Below are 17,547 nucleotides of genomic sequence, written 5' to 3' on the forward strand. Positions count from 1 at the left end.
TGATTTTTTTAGGAACAAGTCAGCTCTTTGTATAAGTGATTTTCTCTGTTTACTGCTGTCCATTTTATTGCTTTCTGTTCTTATCTTTACTATTACCTTCCTTCGGCTTGCTTTGGGTTTATTTTGTACTCCTGTTTTTTAGGTTTTCAGGTGTGAGCTTAAATCACTGAATTGACAATTTATTCTCTTTTCTAATTTAGTACTATAAGTTTCTCTCTCAGCACTGCTCTCGTTGTATTCTACAAAACTTGAAGTTAATTTTCATTTACATTCAGGACAGTGTAGTTTAAAAATTTACATCATGACTTCTGGATTCCATGGATTATATAGAAGTGTGTTGTTTAGGTCCAAGTGTTTTGAGATTTTCCTGTTATCTTTCTGTTATTGATTTCTAGTTTGATCCAATTGTGATCAGAGAACACATTTTGTGTGATTTCAGTTCTTTTTTAGTTGTTGAGATTCGTTTTATGGTCTGACATACCTATCTTCGTGTATATTCTGTGAGCACTTGCGAAGAATGTATTATACTGTTTTGTGTGACATGTTCTATTACTGTCAGTTAGATCCTGTTGATTAATGCTATTGTTCAAGTCTTCTATATCCTTGTTGATTTTCTGTATGGTGGTTGCATCAAATGTTGAGTTGAGGTGTGGAGGTCTCCAAATACATTCATGGATTTATCTATTTCTCCTCTCATTTTTATCAGTTTTTACTTCCCGTATTTCTGTTGTTTGATGCATACGCTGTTAAGATTTCTATGTTTTCTTGATAAATTGGCATATTTATCATTATTTAATGTCTTTCTCTGCTGCTGCTGCTAAGTCGCTTCAGTCATGTTCGACTCTGTGCGACCCCATAGACGGCAGCCAACCAGACTCCTCTGTCTCTGGGATTCTCCAGGCAAGAATACTAGAGTGGGTTGCCGTTTCCTTCTCTGTCTTGGGTAATTTTCCTTGCTCTGAAGTCCATTTTATCCTATATTTTTATAGTCATTTCTGCTTTGCTTTTATTAATAGTTGTATGATATATCTTTTCCCTCCTTTTAATTTCAGCTTGACTATATAGTTGCATTAGAAGTGAATTTCTGGTAGCATATGGCTGAATAATGTTTTTCATCCACTCTGTCTTTTAATTGGTGTATTGAACCACTTATATTTGATCTATTAGGGTTTAAGTCTGCCATTTTATATCTGTTTTGTCTTTTTTCTTTTTCCTACCTTCCTGTGGGTTAGTTGAACATTTTTTAGGATTCCATTTTATTTTCTCTAGCACTTTTTACAGTAGTCATGTATGGATGTGAGAATTGGACTATAAAGAAAGCTGAGTGCTGAAAAATTGATGCTTTTGAACTGTGGTGTTAGAGAAGACTCTTGACAGTCCCTTGGACTGCAAGGAGATCCAACCAGTCCATCCTAAAGGAGATCAGTCCTGCGTATTCATTGGAAGGACTGATGTTGAAGCTGAAACTCCAGTTCTTTGGCCACCTCATGTGAAGAGTTGACTCATTGGAAAAGACTCTGATGCTGGGAGGGATTGGGGGCAGGAGGAGAAGGGGACGTCAGAGGATGAGATGGTTGGATGGCATCACCGACTCAATGGAGATGAGTTTGAGTGAACTCCGGGAGTTGGTGATGGACAGGGAGGCCTGGCGTGCTGTGATTCATGGGGTCGCAAAGAGTTGGACACGACTGAGCGACTGAACTGAGCACTTTTTAATGTATCTCTTTGTATAACTTCTTTAATGGTTGCTCTCTATATTATATATATATATGTGTGTGTGTATATATATATATATATATTCATTATTTATCCCAGTCCACCAGTGTCATCATTTTACCAATTTAAGTCAAGTCTAGAATCCTTACCTACCTTTATATCCCAGTTTCTTCCTCATCTATCATATGATTGTCTTAAATATTTCCTCTGCATACATCTGGAACCATATCAGACAATGTTATAATTTTTGCTTCAATTATCAAACATAATTTAAGCACTTGGAGGAAAGCCTATCTATATAGGCTTTATCCATATTTTTATTCAAAATTTCCTTTTTTAAAAAAGAAAAAATTCCCTCTGCTTAAAGAGTTTCCTTTATCCATTCTTTTAGGGAGGGTATACTGGTGGCAATTAAAAAATTGTTTCCCATAATCTCAGTATGTCTTGATTTCCCCTCTTTTCTGAAAGCTATTTTCATTGGATGTAGTATTCTAGGTTGATATTTCTTTCAACATTTGTAAATACTGTGCCACTTCCTTCTGGTCACCGTGGTTGCTGGTGAGAAACCCTCTGATATTCAAATTGCTTATCCTCTGCAGGTGAAGAATCACTTTTCTTTCTTTGCCTTCAGTATTTTTTTCTCTTTAGTTTTCAGAAGTTTGGCTGTTATGTGATTTAGTGTCAATTTTGGAATTATCCTCTTTGGAATACATTCAAGTTCTTTAATCTTTAGGTTTATGTACTTTGCCCAATTTGAGAAGTTTTCAGCCATTATTTCTTCAAGTCCTTTTAAAGACCGCCTCTTTCCTGACTCCTTCATGGCACTCTGATGCCATGACTGTTAGACTTTTATTATAATCCCATTGGCTCCTGAGGCTCTGGGGTTTGGGTTTTGTTTGTTTCAGTTTGTTTTCTTTTTATGGTTCAGATTGACTAATTCCTATTTTACTATCTTCAAGTTCATGGATTCATTTTTCTGTCCCTTCTATTCTACTGTTGACCCCATCCCTTAGTTTTCATTATTGTATTTTTCAGTTCTAAAATTTCCATTTACTTTTTCCTTATATACATAAATAAAAAGCCTGAGACTTTATATCTTTGCTTCAAGTGTGTTCATAATTGCTCACTGAAGCATTTTTATCCTGCATGTTTAAAATACTTCATCAGATAATTCTGTTTCTGTCATCTTGGTGTTAACTTTTATTGATTGTCTTTTTTCATTCAGTTAGAGATCTTTCTGGTTCTTGGTATGACTTTCAGCTAAAACCTGGAAACTTTCATATTATGTATTAGACTCTGTATCTTACTTAAATCTTCTGGTTTACTTGGCTTTCTCTAACACTGTTCTGCCAGAGGAAGGAATGGGTGCCTCCTCCTTGTTGCCAGGTGGAGGTACTCATGTTTTATTGTCACCGAAGGGAAGGGAAATCTCCTTGTTTCTTCTGTGTGCAGATGGGAGGGCTAGCTCCTCAGAGAGTCTCTACTGACAACATGGTGGGGAAGGCCTTGGCACCTCTGGGCAATGGTAGAAGTCCTGACTCCCCACCAGACCTCTTCTGATACCACCTCTGCAGGGAGGGTGAAGAGAATCTTATTACTGCCATCTGAGAATGCAGGTCCAGACTGTGATGGCCACAGACATCTTGGTAAGGGGACTGGTTACCCTCAGAAAGAATAAATATCTTGACTCTTTACTTGACATTTTCTGACACCATCCTAGTTGGCATGGTGGGGTGCCTCATTACAGCTTGGCAAGGGTATATTCTGTGAGCACTTGCAAATAATGTACATTGTACTCTGTTATGTGAAATGTTTTGGCTTGTCTAGGCTCCATTAGGCCTTTGCCAATGTGGGTGGGACCATAGTATTTTTGTGTAGTGATTCTTCAAGTTTTCTGTGTTGCTACTCTGCCTCTTTCTGGTCATTTGGCTGGAGAGAGCAGGTTCTGATTGGGCCTTCCTTTGTCTCTAGCTGTTGGTATTTCAGGTTAGACTGACTGAGTCTTCTTCACCTCAGAGATATATATGGCAGAAAGAAAATCCAGGGAAATCACCACAGTGTTGTTCCTCAGGATTCGAAGTGCATAGTAGATCTGCCTCCTTCTTTCCACTTCTCAGAGTTTTCTTGTGTTCATTTTATATTTAATGTCCAGGGGTTTTAGCTGTATTTAGTGGGAAGAATCGGAGAAGGCGATGGCACCCCACTCCAGTACTCTTGCCTGGAAAATCCCATGGACGGAGGAGCCTGGTAGGCTGCAGTCCATGGGGTCGTGAAGAGTCAGACACAACTGAGCGACTTCACTTTCACTTTTCACTTTCATGCATTGGAGAAGGAAATGGCAACCCACTCCAGTGTTCTTGCCTGGAGAATCCCAGGGACAGGGGAGCCTGGTGGGCTGCCGTCTATGGGGTCACACAGAGTCAGACACGACTGAAGTGACTTAGCAGCAGCAGCAGTGGGAAGAATAGAGGAAGTAGATCTACTTCATCTTCCTGAAAGCAGATGTCTATTTTAAAGCCTAATTATAAACGTTGTTGATTTATTTCATAAGGTGGTACAGATCACTAATTTTAAGAGACATCTTAAGAAGTTTTCTAGTGAGTATGAGGTCCACTTATCTTTATATTTTTTGATGTTCCATAAAATAGAAACTGTTAATTGTTCATACACGAACTCAAAGTCTTTTAAAAGAAAATGGAACCCGTGGTGGATTCATGTCAATGTATGGCAAAACCAATACAGAATTGTAAAGTAAAATAAAAAATAAATAAATTTAAAAAAAAATGGAGTAAAGTTGAGTGAAAGAGGCATACAATCCTTATCTAAAATTCTTGGGAACAGATATATTTTAGTATTCAAAAGTTTTATATTTTATAAAGCATATTAAGCATGACATGATATTGTTAAAGAAATAATCATTCTTGACACTTGTTAAAGAACAATAAGGCAGACTTTATTCAGGGGACCACTATCATGGGATTTTATAGTAAGAGAGAGATCAGCTCAACTCTGAATGCAAGGTAAATGGAGACTTGTAGCCAAGGAGTAAGATTGGGGTTAGTTGATGGAAAATTACTGAGAGGTAGGGTAATTCTTTACTAAACTGACATAACAGGATTTTTGTTGAAGGCAGGCCAGAGTGATAAGATATTAAGGCTAAGGGAAAAGGAATTTAACCAGATATTAAGGGTAGTGAATTTTACTATACTGACTCAACAGAACTCTTGCTAAAACTCAAGTAAATGGGCCAAGGACAGAGCATGGGTCAAGGACCAGACAGAGGACTCAGAGGAGCCTGACTCAAGTTTGGTTAAAGGAGAGCCTTTGTCAGCTAACAACCCCAACAGGGTTTGGTGCAGAATCTCTAAATCAAACATTTAATATTAATACTTCCACTGTTAAGACATGAATATTCACACTAAGTAGGTTAAGTAAAGATTATAACTAGTGTTACTTAATTCAGAGAAGTTATGAAAATCCTCTCTGTTGTCAGAGCACTATGCTGTATAACCAAGGGTGCATTAGGCAGGTCACAGCACAAGCAGCTTGGCAGCTTGGTCTCACCCCTCTCTGACTCGATGCCCTGAAATTAATTGCATAACCTTCTGCAGGCACTTGAGTTTGTGTCCTTAACTTTTTAAAATTCTTCTAAAAATATCGAGTAATTTCCTTATTTACCCATTGTTTTCCTAGTAACTAATTCATTGACAATGATTTATTTTTAAAATCTGGGATTTATCGTAACACAGGAACTTCTCTACTTATTAACAGTGTTTTTCTCTCTCTTTAGATGAAGAGGATGAAAGTGAAGAATCAAGTGAAGAAGAATCCAGCTTGGAGAGTGATGAGGATGAGTCTGGATCTGAAGATGAGGTTTTTGATGATTCTATCTGCCCAACAAGTAAGTTGGATAAAACCGTGCATTCTTTGTGACGTTTGACTATGGATGATAATATCAAAAAGGTCTTTTTTGGTTTCTCAATTGTCTCGTAATATTTGAGGAAAGGTTGGTATAATAAGCATGAAGTATAGTCTAATGAATACTTTTAGGGACTCTCTAGACAATTTACTTCCTATTTCTTGAGGCTGCTATTTATGAGTACCAAATTAAATAATCTGCAGACAATCTATAGTTGATTCAGTCATAGATTATCCAGAAAGTTTCATTTTACCAAGAAACAGAAAATTTATGTATGTGTATGTACATGTGTGTATTTAAAACTACATATGTGTATTTTTATAAAACTCTCCCTTTTTGCCAAACCATTAAATTTTCATACTTCAAACCTGGTTTTTAAGGGCAATTTTTATGTCTCCTGGAGATTCTTGGCAATTTATATTCACTGTTTTCACTGTCTGAAATGTTCTTACAGTCTTAAGATTCTTATGTTAGTGAAAGTCCGTCAGTCATGTCTGACTTTTTGCAACCCCACGGACTATACAGTCCATGGAGTTCTCCAGGCCTGAATACTGGAGTGGGTAGCCTTTCCCTTCTCCAGGGGATCTTCCCAACCCAGGGATCGAACCCAGGTCTCCTGCATTGCAGGCGGATTCTTTACCAGCTGAGCCACAAAGGAAGCCCAAGAATACTGGGGTGGGTAGCCTATCCCTTCTCTGGGGATCTTCCCGACCCAGGAATTGAACTGGGATCTCCTGCATTACAGGCAGAACATCAGTACTAACATCACAGCCACTATCATGATTATTATTATTTTTTAAAAATATTAGCTACGCTGGGTCTCAGTTGCAGCACTGGGGTCTTTGATCTTCGTTTCAGCATGCAGAATCTAGTTCCCTGACCAGGGATTGAACCCAAGCCCCCTGAGTTGAGAGCTCAGAGTCTTAGCCACTGAACTGGCAGGGAAGTCTCTATCATAATTATTAATACCATTAATAATTTCTACCTGGAGCCGTAAGTGTAGTGAAACCTTATTGGAGTAGATGGACATTAATAATTCTGAAGCCCCAAAGTCCACACTTATTACTATATTCTCTAACAAATGGAGCTGCTTTTTTATTTTGTCTGTCTTTTCAGATTGTGATATAGGTCTCTTTGAACTGGCCCTTCAACTTCGAGAGAAAAGGCTGGACATTGAAGAGGCTTTAGTTGAAGAAAAAAAAATGATCGATAACCTCAAAAAGGAACATGATACATTGTCCAAAAAGGTATGTTATTCTGCCTTTTTCAGTTCTGTTTATCGTCTCCCAACATGCTACACCTCCTTCTAGCTATAATATTGCTATTTCATGGCAATGGCGTGAGTTAGGGCTTATTGTTAGAAGAGAGACATTTCCCATGTTGCATCCATTTACAGACGTCTTTGAGGGCCATTGCCCCTTTGATGATTGGAACTTTTTCTAAATCATTGGCCCCCAAACTGTTTTGATTATATACTTCTGGAAGTAAAAAAAAAAAAAAAAAAAGGAGCACATATTCCCACAATAAATTTATATTTCTTTAGAAATTATACCCATAAACTATTGTACTAATTATATTTCATGTATGATGAAACATTTGCAAGAACAGAAAATAAAAAGAATAAGATAAAAATAAATAGAAATGGAAACTCTATTTTCTTTCTGGACCCCAGTAGAACACTTTGACATTCTAGGTGTATGCATTCCTTTGGGAGTCCACTAAGCTAAACTTCCGGTACAGTTGTATTGATTTTTTCTGCCATATCTACTCAGTTTCCCTCTTAGGTACTCTTTCCTAGAGAAGCATCACTTGATTCATATTCAGAAATGTTTTGGTAGGCTGCTTCTCCGCCTGCAAAAAGGAAATGATTTGGAAAAGTTTCAAGTATTTTAGGAGATGATGCATGTACTTTAGAAATACTGTAGTTGGTAATTTCATTACCATAAAGGTCTTTCTTCGCTAATTTATCAAGGTCCTTATGACCAAATGAGATTTGAACCATCCTTACAGAGATACTACAGGCTGAGAGATGATTTTCCTGCAGAAAATAAAAAGGAGATGGGAACACATCCTCTGCATTTTCATTCACAAAATCTCTACAACTCTGGGGTCATAGGGACAATTGAAGAAGTGGTGTGGCTCATGACTTAGCAGAAAGAGAATAATACACACTTCTGGGGAGCAGTCTGGGATCATCTGTTTAATCCAGCCCAACAAGGCAGATACAGCTCATATTTTTTCTTCCTCCCCAGTGGCTTCATTTATCACCTTGGGTATATATTCACCGAATCTTGTTAACATCTCGCACTTGGGGCTTTCTACAGGTAAAAATTGTGGCAACTAATCTGAACGCAGCAGAGGAGGCCCTGGAGGCTTATCAACGTGAGAAGCAGCAGCGGCTGAATGAACTGCTGGTTGTGATCCCACTGAAGCTCCACCAGGTGATGGGGCTGGAGGTTGCCCCACCCTCTCTGAGCAGAAGAGCCATCACCCTCAGACTTTTCCAGAGAAAGATTCATGGGACACTGGTGGGGAGAAGGGCAGTCCTTGTCTGAGACATCTACTTGCAGAATGACACCCCAGCGTTTCTTACCCCTTCTGAGATTATTATAAAAGCATAATATCAAAACATGTATATTTCCTGGTGGTCATTATGACTTTGAAAGTTGAATCACTTCAAATCTGAAGCAATGAGGAGCCTATGACTTAAAGGAATGACTTGGGGGTTGAAATCTTCTTGTCTCTTGGACACATGTCACTTTTCACACCTTTAAATAAACGTGGACTAATGGTCAAGAATTATCTTCCCTTATTCCTTACTTGTTAATGAGGGAGGTTAAGATAAAAGGAAAATACTTTTTTCCCCTTTCTTTGTTCATCTCTATATCCCACTTGAATTACAATTTACATTAAAATGCAGAGATCATATCAGCAAAAGCCCCTTGTAATGTATTTTGTCAGGTAAAGAGAGAAAGCTGTATTTGAGAAGAAAAAACCGAGGAGGATCAGCCTTACATATATCTTGTTTAACCTGATCCAAACTGGATTAACTGTCTGTAGCAGTTTGCCAAATATTCCAGCCCTGAAATGTCTGTTCCATCCGTAGGCAGTAGATATCCAGAGTGGTCATTTTGGAAAGATTTGCTGTCCCAGAGGGATGTAATGTGACTTCTTTTTGAAAGCAGCTTCCTGCTTTTACCTTCCTCAGTGGTGAGAGTTAGGAGACCAAAGGTTATGACCTAATGAGGGACAGAAAAAGAAGCTCATCCCTTTCTGTGACTTTACATTTAGTTTGGTTTTTGTCTATTCTGATACCAGTTTTGTCATGTTTTTGTAGATAGAGTATGTGCTGTATGGAGAAATACCAAGTGATCTTTCTGGAACTTTGGTCTTTTCCAACCACTCCTTGGGACGACTCCAAGAACGAATTGTCCAGCTCCACGAGGAAAATTCCAAGCAGCAAAAACTTAACAAAGAATGCCGGGAGAGGCGTAAGCAGCTCATCCGAGAAAAGAGAGAGATGGCCAAAACGATACAGAGTGAGTAGTAAGCCCGTGGCTTGTCTAGTAATATTTATTGATTACAGAGGAAACTGTCAAGTGGTTGTCTCCAGCTCTGAAAACTGTAGGTCATCACAGATCCAAACCACTGAGCAGAAATAACACCTTCCCCTCTTTCTACTTGCTCTCTCTCCTGATGCTATAAAAAAGTTACTCTCCTGTTTTAAAAAGGATAAGTCTTTTGTCATAGAAACAATTTCTCACAATTTTTAAAGGTTTTATGTTTAATAAAATGTAGAAAAATATAAAAAAAATGCCCACTACCAAGCTTAAGAAATAAAGCACTGAAGATATAATTGATGGCCTTTCTCTTTCTAGTATTATTCTGCTCTCTCCTTCCCCAGGATCAACCATGAGGCAGGTACATACACATATAGATGTATTCACACACACTATATGAAGTGTCTTTGCATGTTTTTGGTATAATTTGCAACTCACTTTATTAACCCATTTTCTGAGAGTAATCTGTAATGCTACAGATAATTAGCCATTTTAACTGCTACTACAGTATGCCATTGGCCTATAAGAGTTTTTCTTTGGCCTCCTGTTGATGGATATTTAGGGTACTTGTAATTTTTCATGATTGCAGACAATGTTTCAGTGACCCTTCCTGTACATGTCTCCCTGTGCTTGGGAGGAGGTAAGTCCCCAGGAGTGGGGACTGTGGGTGAGACGGGGTGTGTGTGCATTTTCTGCTCGCCCGGGTGTTGTCAAGTTGTCCTCCAAACTGGTTGCACTGTTTTCTCTTCCTCCTGTTTCCCTCATGGCCCGGGAGGCTGAGAATTGCCTAGGTTCCATAGTCTCATCAACACTTAGTAATGTTAGCCTTTCATATATCTGTCAACCTGGTATATGTTAAAATTGTATTTCACTGTCTTTTTGTTTCCCTAGTTCCTTGAGGTTGAATGTCTTCACATATGCTTATTTGCCATTTATTTGTGTTCTCATATGAAAGTTGCCTGCTATACACCTTGCCCATTTTTTTACTTCTGTTTTTTACTTTTCTTACTGATTGTAGGGAGTTTTTTTTTCTTCCCATATTCTGTCTTTATCTATTACATGATTTTGAATCTTTTCTAGTATGTATCTTGCCTTTTTATTTGGCGAATCTTTGGGGGATACAGACATTTAAAATTTTAATATAATTAATTTATCAACCTGTTTATAGTTTGCGCATTGTGTGTATATATGTATGTCTTAAATCCTTTCCTATTTTGAGGTCATATTTTTCTATTGTTTCCTCTGTTAGTAGTGTTCCTTACTTTTATGTTTTTAGTTCACCTGGAATTGAGGTATATACTATAAGATGTATGGAGTAAAGACATGGAACATATATGGAAGTGATGAAGTATTCCAACTTTAATAACAATAAAATTATGGGTGGTATAATAGCATCTACCTTAATGCCCCAGAACTGTACACTTATTTTTTTTTTTGGCCACGTCATGTGGCATGTGGAATCTTAATTCCCCGACCAGGGTTTGAACCGTGCATTGGGAGCATGGAATCATAGCTACTAGACAGCAAGGGAAGCCCCAGAAGTGTACACTTTTAAAAGATTAAAATGGTACATTTTGTTATGTGAATTTTGCTACAATTAAATTTTTTTTTAAAGAAAATTTGGAAAGGAAAAAAGGAGGAATATAGTTGTCAGTTAGTCCAAGTTGCTTGAATTTGTAGAGGTCAGTCTTCAGTGAGATGGTGGTTCTGCTCTCATGGGTGGCTGGATTATAAAATTTTAAAATACGTGTTAGGACTCTATACTTGAATAACACTTATTTGAGACACAGAGCTTTCTCAGGTGTAAACCTCGCGGCCCCAGTGCTTCTCTCGTACTTCACATTCCTTTGGCTTCTGTAGCCTGTGAATGTTGTTTATATTTGGAGATACTATTTGTCAAACCAAGGGAACAAACTAGCATGAAAATGAGAGAAACTTGTTTCCATTTGAGTAACCCCTCAGTTTGGGAAAATGTCTGAAGATGAAATGAAGTATTCATATTTTGGGAATGTTAGTTGAAATTAAAAAAAAAAAAAGGTTCTGTGTAATAGAAGTTTTATTCAGTGGTTTTCAGTTCTTCTCCCATCCCTGGTTTGCTTTCTGAAAGCAAGTTGTGGGTTTGGTTAAAGACTAATCTTCTGATTCTGAAGGTGAAACTAGGAGTGGGTTCCTTTCCTATAACTCAGAGAACAAAGGCTTAACAGTGATGAGAAATACCACAGTCACTCACTGGTACCTTCCTCCATCCCAGACCCAATGGGGAAGAGGAGGAGAGTTTAGAACATGAGGTGGGAAGGTAAGTTCTCTCCTTTTCAAGAAGGGCGCAGCTTGCAGCCATGTGGAGGGAGATGGGGAGTAGGGGGTGTTCTGGAAGGCTTTCTGTCTCCAGGGAATACTAGCTGTGGGAAGGGCAAAGACCAGAGTCCATGTCCTAGTACACGAGGCTGCCTTGGGAGAGGGCACCCTGATATATGGGCTAGCTAGGGGGAGTCAAGGTTCTTACTGAGGGGGCCAAGCAGGCAGCCATAGGCTAGATACACTAGAGCAAATAATCCAATCATTATTTCATTTGCATCACTAATTATCATGGCCACCATATGATGCAAGTACATGGGGGTGCCACTCACATAGAATAGAAATGAATAACCCTTCCTGGATTGTGCAAAACGGCAGTCATGCCAATTATGCCATTATCATTCACTCATGGTAACGATTATACCGCTGAATACACATTCTTGCCCAGTAACTGAGCTGCATCATCTTGTTATATGTAAGGGCCTTCAGAATTCACTTAGGGGATTCTGGTCACAGAAAATTTTGTTACAAGGTTATACTTTCTTCACTTCAGTTCAGTCCCTCAGTCGTGTCCGACTCTTTGTGACCCCATGAATTGCAGCACGCCAGGCCTCCCTGTCCATCACCAACTCCCAGAGTTCACTCAAACTCACGTCCATCAAGTCAGTGATGCCATCCAGCCATCTCATCCTCTGTCGTCCCCTTCTCCTCCTGCCCCTAATCCCTCCCAGCATCAGAGTCTTTTCCAGTGAGTCAACTCTTCGCATGAGGTGGCCAAAGTACTGATTAAAATCCCACAAATGGAATTTTCTCCAGGTTTTCCAGCGTTCCCGTGTTGAGGAAAGACAATAAAACAAAAGTAAAACTTTTCATGTTAGATGGAGAGAACTGTTAAGAAGAAAAAACTAAAAGGAACGGGAAAGAGTGCTGAGGCCCGTGGAAGGCCAAGTAGGAGGCCAAAGAGTTCTCTGTAAATGTGATATACTTGCTAAGATGTGGTCCTCCCTAATGCTTAGAGGACAAGTCACACTTGGTTACACCTTCAGAAATCAGTGTACTGGAAATGAGTCTATCACAGTCTCACAGCTTGTTTTCAGAAAATGGGCTGTGTGGGATGAGCCACATGGCTATATTGGGAAGAGAATTCCAGGCAGCGTAATTCCAGAGGATTCCTTATGAGAATACCCAAGTGAGCTTGGAATGTTTGAGAAGTAAGACAGTGTCTGGAGTAAATGAGAGAGGTGTGAGAGCTAACAGGGGCAGGGCAGGTGGGACCCTGTGAGCCACTGCCAGGATTTTAATGTTTTTACTTGGAGGTGGAAACTGCTGTTCAGTACCTATTTTAGTCTTAGCACAAGATGTTACAGAGATCAGTAGTAAAAAATTAAAACCCAAAGGCTTTATAAACCGCTGGGGCCCATGAACAGTCTGAGCAGGGGCAGACCAGAACGTGTAAGTCGCCTGGGAAAGGTGAGTCTGTTTCACACGGGAATTTGAAGTTGATGACAAGCCAGCACAGCAATGTGCATTCTAAGTGAGGAAAGCGGTAGGTGCAGTGTCGCAGAGGAAACCCAACTGGTGACGTAAAGCCTTTTACCATCATCTTGCAAACGCTGTTCCTTAGGATGGTACTGTTCATTTAATAACAGTGGGAGCTTCTGAACAGCCTGACAGAGGTTGTCTTCTTTTAGAAATGGAAGAAACAGTCAGTCAACTAATGATTAGCAAGTTTGGCCGCGTGATCAATCTAGAAGCCCTTCAGACACTTTCCGTGAATACGACGCTTGAAGAACTAAAGATCAAAAAGCTTCGAAAGGAGCTATCGAATGTAAAGGAAATGAAAATGTGGGAGGTAAGATGAGAGGGCAGGTGACCCTCTGGGCAGAGGTGAGAACTCCTGGTGAGCAGTCAGGGGGTCCCTGCAGAGCATCTCCCAGGCCCCTGTGAGCCCCACCGAGTTCCCCCATGGTCTGTCTCAGCTTCCTTATCATTCACTTAACTGGAGGTACTGGCCGATCTTGGGGTGAAAGCACCAGCACTAGAGTCTGGGGTCCAGGATTCATGTAAATATGAGGGCAGCATGGCATGAAGGGTAAGAGATCCCACTCTGAGTTCCGCATTCATGTGTAAACGCTCTAAGTGTCAGGCGTGAACTGCTGCACTCTGTGCCTGGTAAGTCCCTTCGGTTGTGTCCGTCTGTCTGTGACCCCGTGGACTGTCCAGGCAAGAATACTGGAGTGGGTAGCCAAGCCTCCTATAGGGGATCTTCCCAACCCAGGGATCAAACTGTCTGTCTCCTGCATTGGCAGGTGGGTTCTTTACCACGTGTGTGTGTGTGTCTGTGTGTGCGTGTCTGTGTCTGTGTGTGTGTCTGTGTGTGTTAGTCGCTCAGTCGTGTCCAACTCTTTGAGATCCTATGGAGGTCCTCTGTCCATGGAATTCTCTAGGCAAGGATACTGGAGTGGGTTGCCGTTTCCTTCTTACCACTAGTAGCACCTGGTAATGCTCTGAGGATCCTCCTTATATAATTCTATGTAGCTTTTGCATGTCATTTCCATTCTGGAAATTAGAAAAGCATCTCTAAGTAATAGATTTTATAACAAGGTATATACTATTTAGCTGGTAGGGTCTTAAATGTTAAATGCCTACACTGTTCCTGGAGCCATGAGATGAGGCAGTATTCCTGATTCAAAGAGAGGGGCTTTTACAAAGATTTTATAAGCTCACCAATCACACGGCTAGTCTAGTTTTCTGACTTAACAGCAGATAGGGAAGGAGGAGAGGTTCCCAGTGGTTTCTTTTCTTATCTAAGATTTGTCACTGTACTGTGGGGAAACAAATTACTCCAGTGCTGGTGTCAGTGGGACTGGATCCTATCAGGGTAGTGCTGGAGATAATATATGCGATCTAAAATAATTTGTTGGAGCAATAGGGTAACAAAGGAAAGCCACTGGCAGATGTATGGCCATTGAAGCTGGTCACCTTGAGGATTCTGGGCCAACACTGGGGGGAAAAGTGATATAGGAAAGTTTCTGGTTAAACAATCATTCTCCCTTTTAATTAATGAACACCAGCACTCAGTCAGCATACTAATATCCTTCCTCAGAAGTGGAGTGTTACGTATCTTCATCTTATTTTTGCCTACATTCATTCTTTTTTTTCTCTAATCAAACCACACCTGATGCACCTGCTTCTGATTATATTATTGGCTTACTATATTCCCTATGTGCAGAGGGCTTCCCTGGTGGCTCAGATGGTAAAGAATCTGCCTGCAATGTGGGAGGACCTGGGTTCGATTCCTGGGTTGGGAAAATTCCCCTGGAGAAGGGAATGGCTACCCACTCCAGTATTCTTGCCTGGAGAATCCCATGGACAGAGGAGCCTGGTGGGCCACAATCCATGGGGCCGCAACGAGTTGGACACGACTCAGCAGCTAAGCAGCAGCAGTCACTGTATGTGACAGGCGTGAGTACAATAAGCATGGTCTTTGCCCTTGTAGAATTTAAAGTCTAGTTTGTTAGGAAAAACTTCTGGGCTTCCCTGGTGGCTCAGACAGTAAAGAATCTGCCTGCAGTTCAGTAGACCCAGGTTTGATCCCCTGGAAAAGGGAATGGCAGCCCACTCCAGTATTCTTGTTTGGAGGTTTCCATGGACGGAAGAGCCTGGTCGGCTACAGTTCATTGTGTTGTAAAGACACGGACACCACTGAGTTACTAAGACTTTCACTTTCATGTGCATATCACTCCATTTGCTTGATGGTTTTGATCAAATCTGGACATTTGTGTTTTTTTCCTCTCTCATTCACTGAATCCATTTTACATCTTCCTGCCCTGGTAGGAAAAGATTGCTCAGGTTCGATGGGAATTGATGATGAAGACAAAAGAACACACCAAAAAACTTCATCAGATGAATGATTTGTGTATTGAAAAGCAGCGGCTTGATTCGAGACTGAATACTCTACAGAACCAGCAGGTATGTTCCTTTTCTTTAGACCCTTGATCAGAATTAGGGATGTTCTGTAAAGGGAGCTATTCATAAGAACACTAACTGCTGGGCTTTTAAACGAACCTTGATCTTGAATGGGTTTTGGCCCACCTGGGTCTCTGAGGACACTGAGTTGATGCTGTTTACATTATTGACTATACCAAAGCCTTTGACTGTGTGGATCACAATAAACTGGAAAATTCTGAAAGAGATGGGAATACCAGACCACTTGACCTGCCTCTTGAGAAACCTGTATGCAGGTCAGGAAGCAACAGTTAGGACTGGACATGGAACAACAGACTGGTTCCAAATAGGAAAAGGAGTACGTCAAGGCTGTATATTGTCACCCTGCTTATTTAACTTATATGTAGAGTACATCATGAGAAACACTGGGCTGGAAGAAGCACAAGCTGGAATCAAGATTGCCGGGAGCAATATCAATAACCTCAGATATGCAGATGACACCACCCTTATGGCAGAAAGTGAAGAGGAACTAAAAAGCCTCTTGATGAAAGTGAAAGTGGAGAGTGAAAAAGTTGGCTTGAAGCTCAACATTCAGAAAACTAAGATCATGGCATCTGGTCCCATCACTTCATGGCAAATAGATGGGGAAACAATGGAAACAGTGTCAGACTTTATTTTGGGGGGGCTCCAAAATCACTGCAGATTGTGACTGCAGCCATGAAATTGAAAGACACTTACTCCTTGGAAGGAAAGTTATGACCAACCTAGATAGCATATTCAAAAGCAGAGACATTACTTTGCCCACAAAGGTCCGTCTAGTCAAGGCTATGGTTTTTCCAGTAGTCATGCATGGATGTGAGAGTTGGACTATGAAGAAAGCTGAGTGCCGAAGAATTGATGCTTTTGAACTGTGGTGTTGAAGACTCTTGAGAGTCCTTTGGACTGCAAGGAGATCCAACCAGTCCATTCTGAAGGAGATCAGTCCTAGGTGTTTTTTGGAAGGAATGATGCTAAAGCTGAAACTCCAGTACTTTGGCCACCTCATGAGAAGAGTTGACTCATTGGAAAAGACTCTGATGATGGGAGGGATTGGGGGCAGGAGAAGGGGATGACAGAGGATGAGATGGCTGGATGGCATCACCGACTCGATGGATGTGAGTTTGAGTGAACTCCGGGAGTTGGTGATGGACAGGGAGGCCTGGCGTGCTGCAATTCATGGGGTCGCAAAGAGTCGGACATGACTGAGCAACTGAACATTACAATAAGCCTGAGGGACCAGCTTCACCGTATGCCTATTGGGTGCTATGAATTCAAACAGAAAGTACGGATTAAGGGATTTGCCTTGACCCTAGAGAGATAAGGTTATTTAAGTGTAAATAACGATGTCAACATGCTCCCTGAATCTGGTGTCAAACATCCATTTTCAATATCGGGTATTTCCTTTGACCTAAAGTCTAAACCATGTTACTTATTAAAAATACTTGTTACTTTTTATAGCTTTCAACTTGCTCTGATAGGTTTTTTGAGGCTAACATAGTAATACTTAATACATAGTATGTGGTGGGTAATACTTATTTAATAATAAAGTTTCTATTTAAGCCTTGCCTTCTAGGAACCAAACACAGGTATGACATATTCTAAACTATATGCTATAATATTTAATAGTTTCTGCAAAAATACTGTTTTCTTTTGGATTTTACTTTTTAAGCTCTCAGGAAATGGTCTAAACCAGGGGTTTCCGAAGTGTTTCCGTGAAGAATGGCATGCGCATCCCCTGGGGAACTTGTTAGGAATGCAGATTCTGGTTCCCCAGGCAGACATAAAGAATCAGAAGTTCTTGGGAGTGGGCCCAGAATCTAGAACAAGCCTTCCGGGGACTCTGCGGCATGCTAGAACTGAAGAATCACTGTCTGAGCAAAAGTCCAAAAGAAAGAATGAATAAAAGGCTTTGGGAGGTTTACAACTAGAATTAGAGAAGACGACTAGAATCTGAATGTCAAAGACCCTTTATCCACTAGACAGTTTTTGAGCTGAGAGTCAAGGGCAGTGTTCAGGAAGGATGATGCCTAGACAGAACCTTCAGAGTTGGCCATGAATACACATCTGTTG

General features: G+C 40.3%; 1 protein-coding gene across 1 annotated transcript in view; it reads left to right on the forward strand.

The window, feature by feature from the left end:
- Positions 1-17,547, forward strand: part of CFAP44 (cilia and flagella associated protein 44) — a 127,848-nt gene that overhangs the window by 106,262 nt on the left and 4,039 nt on the right. The window contains exons 29-34 of the mRNA XM_040223858.1: positions 5,507-5,617; positions 6,752-6,882; positions 7,960-8,076; positions 8,973-9,174; positions 13,182-13,342; positions 15,328-15,462. Coding sequence (XP_040079792.1) covers positions 5,507-5,617; positions 6,752-6,882; positions 7,960-8,076; positions 8,973-9,174; positions 13,182-13,342; positions 15,328-15,462 — 857 coding nt within the window. The remainder of the gene's footprint in view (positions 1-5,506; positions 5,618-6,751; positions 6,883-7,959; positions 8,077-8,972; positions 9,175-13,181; positions 13,343-15,327; positions 15,463-17,547) is intronic.

The sequence above is a fragment of the Oryx dammah genome, unplaced genomic scaffold (assembly GCF_014754425.2).
Source record: "Oryx dammah isolate SB20612 unplaced genomic scaffold, SCBI_Odam_1.1 HiC_scaffold_2, whole genome shotgun sequence".
Taxonomy (NCBI): Eukaryota; Metazoa; Chordata; class Mammalia; order Artiodactyla; family Bovidae; genus Oryx; species Oryx dammah.